The sequence below is a fragment of the Zeugodacus cucurbitae genome, chromosome 2, assembly GCF_028554725.1.
Source record: "Zeugodacus cucurbitae isolate PBARC_wt_2022May chromosome 2, idZeuCucr1.2, whole genome shotgun sequence".
NCBI lineage: Eukaryota > Metazoa > Arthropoda > Insecta > Diptera > Tephritidae > Zeugodacus > Zeugodacus cucurbitae.
In genome coordinates, this window is record NC_071667.1 from 904396 (window position 1) to 916368 (window position 11973).

At 38.4% G+C, this 11973-nt stretch overlaps 1 protein-coding gene across 6 annotated transcripts in view; it reads left to right on the forward strand.

Annotated features, from left to right (window-relative positions):
• The window catches only part of LOC105208363 (putative leucine-rich repeat-containing protein DDB_G0290503), a 78369-nt gene that overhangs the window by 56120 nt on the left and 10276 nt on the right, over positions 1 to 11973 (forward strand). For all 6 annotated transcript variants that reach the window (XM_011178127.3, XM_054225449.1, XM_011178126.3 and 3 more), the window contains 4 exons: positions 1088 to 1624; positions 1708 to 1809; positions 3137 to 3271; positions 3337 to 3489. In XM_011178127.3, the coding sequence (XP_011176429.2) occupies positions 1088 to 1624; positions 1708 to 1809; positions 3137 to 3271; positions 3337 to 3489 (927 nt within the window). The remainder of the gene's footprint in view (positions 1 to 1087; positions 1625 to 1707; positions 1810 to 3136; positions 3272 to 3336; positions 3490 to 11973) is intronic.

Sequence of the window (11973 nt, forward strand, 5' to 3'; positions counted from 1 at the left end):
ACCCTCCACAATATACATACATAGGTATGTGTGTATGTATGCACGAGCATGCGAGTGTGGGTAGGTGTGTGCGTTTGTTGAAGGAAATCACTTTGACTGGCAATGGCGAAAATGCGAGTCAAATGTTTGCATTTACAATTCAATCATCGTTTCAGCCATCCACAATCAAGCAGCAACCAGCAACGTTTGGCGGTCGGCGGTTGGGGCGAATTGTGGCAGCCAGCAGCCAGGCGTTGAGGTCTGCGATTGATGGAATTGTGGCAGACGGCATAAGAGTAGGCGTCCGACGCATTGCTTTCCTACTTTTTTCAGCTTCGGCCGCAGCTGACGCTAACTGTACTTCATTTTCGTTGCAGTTGGCTGCTGCATCACGCTGCATTGGGCAATTTTCCGTCGATTGATCGGCTTGACTGGCATGATAGCTTGCACTCTCCAAAGGTTCCCAAACGGTGAGACCAGCTTTTGTGCGTGTGTGTATGTGTAAATTACGCAATTTATTATAATTGTTATTCAATTAATGACTTAACAATTATGCGTACAGTTATTTTTTTATTATTTCATGATTTCTGTTCGATGACGCGCTGAAATATTAGTGGCACTTTTTGGCCATGGGAGTTTTAATTGCAATCGGATTTCAGTTGGCGCATCTCTTCGTTTTCGTTAACATATTTATGGACGGGTGTGCGTGTGAAGCATTGAGTGTTTTAGATGTGAGTTTGCAGTTGAGTATTGTTACATAATCACAAAAGCGGGTAGAAACTGTTGTTGAGTCGCTTACAGAATTTTCCGAAATTGCTTTTTTTTACCTCTAAGGAGTACAAAATGACTTTATTTCATTCTAATTGCTGCAATAGACAAAATTTAAAGAAATTTCAAATGACTCAACAGGACTTTCAGCTTGAGCTTGGCTATGATTATAAGCTTCAATGACTGATTATGCCTATTTATATACCATATATTACCTGAGTCTTTATTCAACGAAACCATATAGTTTTTGAATATGCCAAATTTATAGTTTAAATGTGTATGCAACTAATTATAGAATTAAACTATTTCTAACAATTTTTCCTTAACAATGCAATTACAGGTGAAGAATCTCAAGGACATTGAGCTGATCAACAATTCAAACATTTTTATACAAAATAATATTAACTCGACGACGCCGACTACGGACGTAACAGGAGATAACTCAGAAGCGGCAAATGCTAACAGAATACTCACTCATTCGCAGAGCAATCTCAAATCGCAATCATTGCGAAATGTTAGTTTTAATTTAAATGTAAATGTCGACGAGGAACAAATTCACAACAACATTAACTCAACGCCATCCATTAACTCACCAACCACAACAACCACGCATAATGATAATTGTAATGACTTACTAAAAACAACAACAACAACAACAGCGTTAGCAACAGCAATATGCACACCATTCGCAGCGTTGCAGTCGCTTGAATCAGCGGCGACCGAAGAGGACCATATTCGGCAAATAGAAGCAAATACAACAAATTCGGCAACTATAGACAATATGTGTACAACAACAACAGTCACTTCAACAACAACACAAACAGCGAACGCAGATGAGCGACGCCACAACGACAGAATGCACGACGACAGAATGAAGGTAAATTACAAAACCAACAACCGCAACCTCTGTGTAGATACTTTAGAATTATTTATCTCAATGTGTGCATGCTTTACTTGCAGGATAATAATTCCGATTCGGACTCAGCATTATCTTCCGCCCCGCCATCGATAAGCCCACAGCCGCCACCAGCGGGGCTGGACACTGCCGATATCTGGCAAATGGTGAGTATCTGACAAAGTCAGTGTGTTCTACTGCAGCTTAGTGCTAAGTTGCTGAAACAAAACAAAAACAAGAAAGCAAATGTAAATACCATTGGAAAACGTGTATTTCTGTTTCGTTTCGCAAACAAGTTTGGCCTTTGAGTCAATTGTTTCATTTTATTTATGAACACAGACTTACAAATAAACATACATATTTGAGGTGTAGGTATGCATATGATTAGCGATGCTTATAACAGAGAAACAAAAACAAAAAAGTGCATGTTTGTTGTTTGTAATTTCGCTTTAACAATTCAAATAGATTTTCGCTACGAGTGTCTTCTGTGTGGCTGCCGCTGCGCTCAATTTGCCCAATGACAGTGCACATCAGCTGCGATGCAATGACACACTTAACTACTTATGCAGTTCCGTTTAGTCAGACTGTTTGTAGTTTTTATAATAGCTTTGAGCCCTCAATCTTTAGACTCTTTCAGGGAATTTTATACAGCTCCCTTTGGCAATCCAGTAACAAAAAGCAACAGAAATTCACATTTCATTAATGCCTTAAAAAATTATTAAAAAAGAAAAACATCGAGTCCTCTCTTTCGCTTTGATCTTTAGCTGATGGACGTGGATTTATAGGACATTAAATGCTAAGAATGACATTTTAACCTTTTGTTTTACATGATTCTTATTTTGGTTTTGAATGAAGTGGCTCCTAATGAGAATGCCTTTACCTATATCAATGCTATTTATTACACCAACAACATGATTGCACTCAGTTATCATTGTACTAAAACTACAACAAAGAAGAGATCCTTTTAAGACTTTTACGGCCGTCTTCAGTATTCGCAAAACCAGTGTGGCAATAATTCAGGATTTTATATCTCCACACATTAGACATGAGCGCTGGAAGTTTTATTATCCAGCTTGTTGCTTGTAGGCATTGAAATGCAGCTTTGTGATTGCGCATGCGTTGCATTGAGGATGAGGAGTTTGACTGGTGGCCGACGTCGCGAAATGTGTTCGTTGCAGACTAATGCACAGTCTTGCAATGAGCCCAACAACGGTGTTCCAGGCGACTGCAGCCCATTGGGCTAACGAGCGACTGGCCTGACCATGTTAATGGCGATTTTTATGGTTGCGCGTTAATGAACCTGCGACGCTGCTGAGGGCTTCAATGTGAACTGAACCATGCATATGTTTGGAGAACGCTATGTACTCAATAATAGTCCATTTGGAGCGCTGCACTCAAGAATCTACGCCTATTTGGCTGTACTTGAACTTTCTGAAATGTCGATTTATGCTTTAGCCGCTTTACTTACATGGAACGTATTCCACACATTTGCAGATCCGCACCTACAGCACCGACTTGCAGAAGCTGCAGAAGGACAATGAAATACTGCAGAAGGAAAATGAGCACTTGCATGCGGAATTGAATTTGGCAAAGGAGCATATTCTCGATGCGGAAAAGTCCAGCTTGGAGGTAAGTTATGCAATCGGTTTTTGTGTAAATTTTGCATAAAACGCTTGTGCTCTACCTCATTGCAGATGAATAATAATGCGGCATTACAACAACTTATGGCGCGTATCAAGCAACTGGAGGAGCAAGAGCATCAGCTGAGCACGGAGGCGGACGAGTTGCGGGAGCAGAATGAGCTGCTCGAATTCCGTATAGTCGAGCTGGAGGAGACTAACGACAAGGTGAGTACAGCCTAAAAGTATACTACACTTAACACATCGGATGTGATTTTGAGCGAAAACGAATGCCTTGCTGTAGGCTACGACACTTGCCCCTATATAAAAATTTTTAACAGCGAAATGTTAACTCTTGATATTTTAACATTCTCTGGGAAAAGTCAATTCACTTATCACAGCATATTATTTGTACATTATTTGAGTATTTTGAGCTTAAGCTTAAACAAGTACGGAAGGGCTAAGTTCGGGTGTAACCGAACATTTTATACTCTCGCAATTTATTGATGTAATTTTATAAAGACAACACAATTCGACCCATATATTCGGCATAAAGTTCAATAGAATAACGAAAATCATCATAAATAGTATATGGGGACTGAGGTAATTCCTAAACCGATTTCACTCGTTTTCACTACCAAGATACAACGTATCGAAGACTATACGCTCACTTAATTTAATATTACTTATAATTAGGTATATGGGATCTGGGGGAAGTTATGACCCAATTTTTACCATTTCAGGTACAGAGAGAAACTGTTATAAGAAAAAAATTCAGAGGGAATGAATTACATTAAAATATTTACCTATATTTTCGGTGAAAAATTAACCTTAGGCACTGAGTTCTTCATGTTTGATATCAGGGGCCTTGAAAAGTCATGGTTCGATTTTGACAATTTTTTCACAAGTGATGTCACAGCTCAAATACAGTATTTGTGTAAAGTTTTATTCCGCTAGCTTCATTGGTTCCTTATGAATACATTATAAAGTGAACGAATCAGATGGAATTCAAAATTGGGTTATATGGGAAGTAGACGTAGTTGTGAACCGATTACGCCCATATTCCACCCGTGTCATCAGGGTGTCAAGAAAATCTTATGTACCGAATTTCATTGAAATCGGTCGAATAGTTCTTGAGATATGGTTTTTGACCCATAAGTGGGCGACGCCACGCCCATTTTCCATTTTGTAAAAAAATCTCAGTGCAGCTTTCTTCTGCCTTTTCTTATGTAAAATTTGGTGTTTCTGACGTTTTTCGTTAGGGAGTTAACCCACTTTTAGTAATTTTCAACCTAACCTTTGTATGGGAGGTGGGCGTGGTTATTATCCGATTTCTTTCATTTTTGGACTGTATAAGGAAATGGCTAAAAGAAACGACTGCAGAAAGGTTGGCTTATATAGCTTTATTGGTTTGCGAGTTATATACAAAAAACCTATTTGGGGGCGGGGTCACGCCCACTTTTCCAAAAAAATTACATCCAAATGTGCCCCTCCCTAATGGGATCCTATGTTCCAAATTTCATTTTCATAACTTTATTTATGGCTTAGTTATGACACTGTATAGGTTTTCGGTTTCCTCCATTTTGTGGGCGTGGCAGTGGACCGATTTTCGAAAGCAACCTCCTCAGGGTGCCAAGGAACATGTGTTCCAAGTTTCATTAAGATATCTTAATTTTTACTCAAGTTATCGCTTGCACGGACAGACGGACAGACGGACAGACAGACATCCGGATTTCAAATCTACTCGTCATCCTGATCATTTATGTATAAATAACCCCATATCTAACTCTTATATTTCTTGGTGACACAAACAACCGTTATGTGAACAAAACTATGATACTCTATGCAACAGGTTGCGAGAGTATAATTACTAGTAAACATTTGGTATTCTGCATATTGTTTCTGTTCTGCGGCCCGGTATTTATGTAATAGTTCTTTCTTTGAAATTGTACAGACAATTGGTCCATTGAGCTTGCTCGTGGCAGAATGTCGAGCGAAGGAGCTTGTTGCACGTTGTTGGCTTTGTTTTTGGTTCACCACCGAATTGACAGCAAAGTTTGTGCGCTTTCAGCGCACGAGACAGGCAAAGACAGTCGCTCCGTGTAGCCAAAGAGGGGTGCGGTGTCGGCGGATTTGCGATGAATGAACTTGGTGACGAGTGTGCGGGCAGGGCGATGGCGAATTGAGTCATTCAGTGCACAGCTGCTCCACATGTCTATTGGCAGCGGACAATTTGTCTATGACATCAAACAGCAGTGAAAATGTATGATTTCTCCTTTGCCTCCGCGCAAGAGTCAATGCGTGCTGAATTAATTAACAAGTGCCAAATCGATTTGAAATTTACGTGTGTTTACCACTTGATTGACTGATTGCCTACCACATTGGCCCGCTCGTTGTATTGGTGTTGCGGGTGTTGCTGCCACCATATGATGAATCACACAACTATTCACAAGTACGCTCATGCCTTGTCAGTTATTAATTCAGGCGCCAAATGCTTTGCATGTTCCGAGAAATGTTGTTCGCTTTTGTTGCTTTCAATTCGCGACAGATGCCTGTCACATGGCGCGACACACCCTCTTTTCTTATGTGGTCGAGTGGTTTGCTTCATTGCATTTTGAACACCACAAACATTATGAACACTACCTAAACAAAGTAGTTAAATATTTGTTTGAGCGTCTTATAAAATACAATTGCATTCTGAAATTGATTTCTTTTTACCATAATAAGTCGAAAGAAACCGGTGGCTATTGCACTTTGCACATATTAAATGTATATGTTATTGGCAAAGTATCATCTTGGCACTCCTGAGCAATGAAAACTTGGCTGTCTCGATAAAACGTGACTGGTTTGGCAAATACGCAAAAGAGGGTCCACTGGAAGCTCAACAGTACTGTGTTTCTAATCAAATTCACTGAAGGTGCCTCTTTACTTCACAAGAAAAATATAATAAGCAAAACGGGTAGAGAAACTTCCTTACCATTGGGAAAACTTTGTTTTACAATAGACACCTACACATAGTTTCGCTTATGAAAGTGCTCTTCTATTAACCGAAAAACTGAAAGAGTTAAGAGGCAAACTTGTAAACAGCGGAAACTTACTCCATAACATGTGAATTCTGGAAGTCACAGCAAACATTTACAAAAAATTACAAACATCTGAAAGATTTGCCAATTTTAGATACTCACAATCCCACAAGCACAAGACAAGTTCTGTCTAAAAATACCGAATTTTCTGAGTTCGGATGAGGCACTTGTGAGCGTGTCTTGATGACACACTCGTTTTGGCTAACATTTACAGACTCGCAGGCGGCTTGAGTGCGTTAAGTCAGCGGCAAGCCCACACACTCTTGCCACTTGAGTGATTTATTGATGCGCTTTAAATGGGCGCACTTAAGCGAAATGCGCGCATGCGCAAATACTCGTAGTGATTCCGCGTTACTTACGGAGCGACATAAGCGTCTGTCTAAACAATGGCATGTCACAATAAATCGTAAATGAAGCAAAATATTTCACGTCTCAAGTGGCATAATACTTATAAATAGACGCAATCTCACGTTGCTCCCACAAGCAGCCCGAAGGCTGAGACTGAGAATATTGTAAAACATAGCATCCAGCATATGAGTATATAAAAATATATGTAGATCCAAAGCGGTTTGTCGCTGATCGCAACATTGAACCATTTCTTGTCGAACATTACAATAAATGCCGCTTGTGAGTCATTTGAGTGGTGTCTTACATATTCCGCGATTTTCAAATTCTAACTGCCCTTTATGTGCTATAATATACAATGCAAACACGATCCAGCCATGATGAGCTGTCAATTTCCTTCGAATAGGAATGATAGACGCGATTCTTACCAAAACTTCTGGAGAACTGCTTTGTTTGACCAATTACATTTTCTTCCAGTAAGAATTGACCCAAAGCAAAAATTTTATAAAAAATATAATTTAGAAAAAAAAAAAAACAAATATGTATACATATGTTATATCGGTTGATTATGAAAAGCTTGTCTAATTAAGTTTAATTCTTTCTCATTGTTCTAATTCATTGTCTGAGCTTTCATTATCAACTTCCCACTTATATTTATTTAAACAACAATAACCTTCGCTGGTTGATGGCCGAAAAATACGCTGAAAAATGTCGCATTAGCCCTGCTTTCGTTTAATTTTTACCTCCCATCCACATGTGTATACCTACTATTATGGTTGAATATGAGTTTGGGTCTATTGAGCATTACATATCTGTCATTGCAAAATATTTATGACTTCAGTTTAACGACACCGACAATGCAACAAACGTTTGGATGTTTGTGTATGACACAAATAAGAATGACAATACAACTAAGAGAACGTGTGCGCGGCACCATAAAAGTACGTCTTTCGAAAACTGTGTTAGGAGTGTGTTGGGGCGCAATGACCAGGCAGCGACTGTTGCCGCGCAAGGGAATGAGGGAATAGATGCGGTTAGAACCATAGCGCTGTGGTGCATATTTGTGTGTAGCGTTCATGCGCCTAAATTGGCAATACACCGAAGAATTTCAACCAAACCCAGGCAAATGAATGGGTTGTCGGCCGAACAGCACTAAAAAGAGCTCAAAGGGCGGCGGGGAGCGCAAGACTATATTGTTTGCTTCTCAAGTGGCGCACAATGCTTTGGATTGTTGTCGCTGGTCTCGAATTTTGACGCTGTTCAAGCAGAAAGAGATAAGAAAAACACCAAAAGCGGCCAAGTAAACAAGGTAAGCGCGCCAAATCTGACTGCAAGCGTAAGACGAAGCGCGGTGGCGGAGCGCGCTTAAACCAGTTACCTGGCGTTTATTGCATTTGCTGTAGCGAAAAACGTGCGCCAGTCGACGCGCTCAGCGAAAACACTCAAAACAAACGCAAACCCACTCAAAGGTCTCTAGTTTTGCGGGAGTGGACTATAAACGCTTGTGATAACGTCCGCACCTAGTTTGAGTGACAACAACTGGAAAAGCGTGTGCTCAACTCGCTGGCTTGTAGGCGCTCCACTGCGGTAAGCATCTCATTGGCAAATTCTCATGTGGAGTTGCTTTAGTTCACCGTCGGACGCGTGGAACTGCGCATGCTTACAAGTTTCGCGTATAAGCTTCAATTCAGCGTCACTTTCGCGGCTATGTTCAACGCTTTGGCGGCATACATATATATGTATAGGCGCATAGCGTCCATGGCGCCATTAACGCTTTTCGTGCGCCCAAAAAGAGACGAAAGAAAAGAAACGGAAGCAAAGCGTTCTTCTTACACAATTTGCAAGTGTTAGCTCTACTGTAAAAGACTTATTAAGTAAATAAATGGTTAAAAATATTTGAGTTGACGGAGACTTAATAGAAAAGTGAACTGATCCATTGCGAGTGAAGTGAGCCCGAAGCATTCGGGAATCTATACAAAGGCGTGCAGATACTCTCAAGTGTATTCTCAATAAGCAGTCAAACAAGCTAATTTTGTGGCAGTAAGTCACTAAGTCATAGAGGAGCGGCTGTTCACGCTCGCCTGCCGCCAACGAGAAAAAGATGAGCCAAAAACTTAAGTGGAGATAAACAAATTAAATTCTTAAGAGTGGAAAAAAGTATTTCGCGAACGCATTGACATACTTCGTATGTACACATAATAAATATATTAATGCAAACAATAGAGTCAAAAGTAAAAATAAAAGCTCAATTAGGTGCTCAGTGTGCTCAGTGTGTTTATAATCCTTCAAGCAATTTGTTTTGTTAAAAATTGTATTGAAAGGAAAGGCCAGCGTCTAGAACAACCAGCTCCGTCTGCGCATTACGTCAGCTAAATGTGTTTCAGTACTTCGCTGAAATTACAAACTAGCAACAGTGCAAAAATCCAATAATAAATTTGTTCGACCAGACAGCAATTAATATTCGGTTAAGAACAGTCTCATCCGCGACTACATCATAATAATCGCAGCATACCGCGGACAAATCGCAATTTATTAACTTCGAAGTTTTCAAAAACAAATATCTTCTTAAAGCACACACACACACACACAAAATACTCAATTCAACGAGATGATCGATATCCATCCATAAGTGGTAAAACAACAAAATCGTTTGATTTGCTTCACTTGAAGTGTGTAGTAGCAACTTAAATTCAACTCAAACCGAAAAGTATTAATATTCATACTGAAATTATAAAAAATCTAAATATACATATATTAACAAAGTACAACCACCAACGCTATACCCATATATGTATGTATAAACAGCAACAACACCGCATTGGAATATACTCGATAATTGAAGACGTGCACATAAACAAATTGCGATGCTTTGTGACGATGATTTTATTTGCTTAGTAAGTCGACACTTCTTTCTCAGATGTAATACAAACATACATACTCGTATGTGTAATATTGAGTATTTTGCGCGGATTCTCCAATTTAGTTCCTTCCATGGATAAATCCTTCTGACATAGTCAGGTCCTCTGAGTAAAGGTTATCATTTTAGGGTGTATTTATGATAACAGTTCGCTTCACCAAATGCAATAAAATGGTAATAGAGGCCGGCCGAATTTCTATTCTTTGGAAAACCCATTACAAAAGCAGTGCTTTCTAATAAGTCTAAGCTCTACACTTACTGCCATTTGGCATTTGACATGGCCTCCAATTAACAAGTCATTTTTGGTCAGCTTTAGCGCTGTCAGGTGTCATAAAGTTAATCTGAACGTAGTTTTGTGTGTTGTGTGCGAAGGCGTGTGGGCGTGTTTGTGTGGCGCCGAACGATTGTGACCATAACGCTGATATGTGGACAAGACTCACTTGACTACGGTGCCAATAAGCCATTTCACGGAAGCACACCTACACAAACTTTCGCACGAATGATACAAATAAATAGCACACAAATAGAAATTCTTCGGACAAATAATCACCGTAATTGATCGCACATCGTGCGTATCGTATGTACTTATACATATCTTTAGTGACATTTCTTGTGTCTGTTTACAATTTTACTACTTTTATTCCCAAAGTAGTGGCTCTTCAAATTTGTTTTAAAAGTTTCAAAGGCTTAGATATGAAAGTGCGTTAAGTTTAACATCAGAAATAATGTATGGGCACAATGTAGCCTTCGCGTGTTTTCTGTTATTGTTCCCATGATTAAAGGTTGGTTAAAAATTAAAATTTTATTTAAAATATTCCTAAGGGTAGTGAGAGCCCTCATTCATTAATAAAAAGATTTTCACTTGTCTCCATCTCAAGAACTTTTCGCCATATCTTTATCATTATTTTGCTAATTTGACTAGTAATTATGAATATTTACGGTATTTAAAATTTATTCAGATAAGTATTTCTTTTCCTTTGTGTTTTATCTATCGCATTAGAGTATAATTGAATTAAATAACCGATCATTTATAAAGTTTTTGTTTAAATGTCAGCAAGTTTGGGCGGTGTATCGCAGGTTGCATTAGTAATTTTTGTTCTGAAATTTGAAATCATTACAGTTATTAAGCCTGTATTGCATACATAAAGTTAAACAACAGCAACTACGATCGGTGTGTATATGCAAATTCATATCTTTTTTTTATTAAACTACAATGAATCTCCATATTTTTGAAAAGGGTTTTCCGAATGTACTTACGATTTCTTTTATTGTATTAGAAATTCAACCTCACTTGATTCGCAGAGTAATTATGGGAACTGGTTTAGTTTCTATTTTAATACCTGCCCATCATTTGTAATTTTGATACCGGATTAATTGTAGTAATTTGCAAGTGAAACACTTTCAGATATAAATTTTTTTCTTTTAGTGGTGTGATGAACGAGTTATTTACTAAGTATCCGGTAAATTATTAATTGCTTGGCGAAAGACTTGCTTTGCTAATGTTTATATGCTAACTATTTTTTTTTTGTCATCTATGTATTTCTAAGGAAAATTTTAATTGCCTCATTTGAGAGGCTGTTTACCTTTTTACGAGTAATTGGTAAGCCCTTTAATTTGTTGCAATAGCTTTGGTTTTACCATTTGCCTAGTAGACTATACGAAACCAGAGCGAATTTTGAATTACCTGAAAAAACATAAATATAATGTATTTCTCAACTAATTTGTACTGTCCTTTCTTCCATCCATTTATTTAGTCCATTCAACATAGTGACTTCTGAATGAAGAGCCCAATGCGGCGAAGATCGTCGAAATTATAAATCTACTTTTTTCATTTTCAAATTAATGAAGTGTTAAGTAGTAAGCCCTTATGGGTTACGCTGTCTCATTAATTATGCAAACAGACATTCAACCGCACATCTTCCAGCTTGAAAATACTTAAATTGGTGTGTGAGATTATACTCGTACATACCACGCAGTCTAAAAGAGTATTGTAGATGGTTAGAATGGACGCTTGTTTGTGAGCATACCGAGAACGTTGGCTATTAGTTGAACTGATTTACATATGACTAAAAGATGTGAATCGAAAACTTATTTAAAAGTTTTATGGCAATTGCCATTAGTCATCATTCCCAGCACGTGAGCTAGCGACAATTTGCTTAATGCTAGTAACAGTTATGGCGAAGCTATTGAGATATCGGTTTTGTTATGCTTCGAACCATATACTTACCTAAACGAATATATATATTTAGATGAATTTCAGAATAACACAGCGGATCAATTAATCCTATAGCAAATATTAATTTAATTTTTAACTTTGTTTTATTGCCGAGTAAATACTGACTATATCTAATAGCGATATGAAATCAT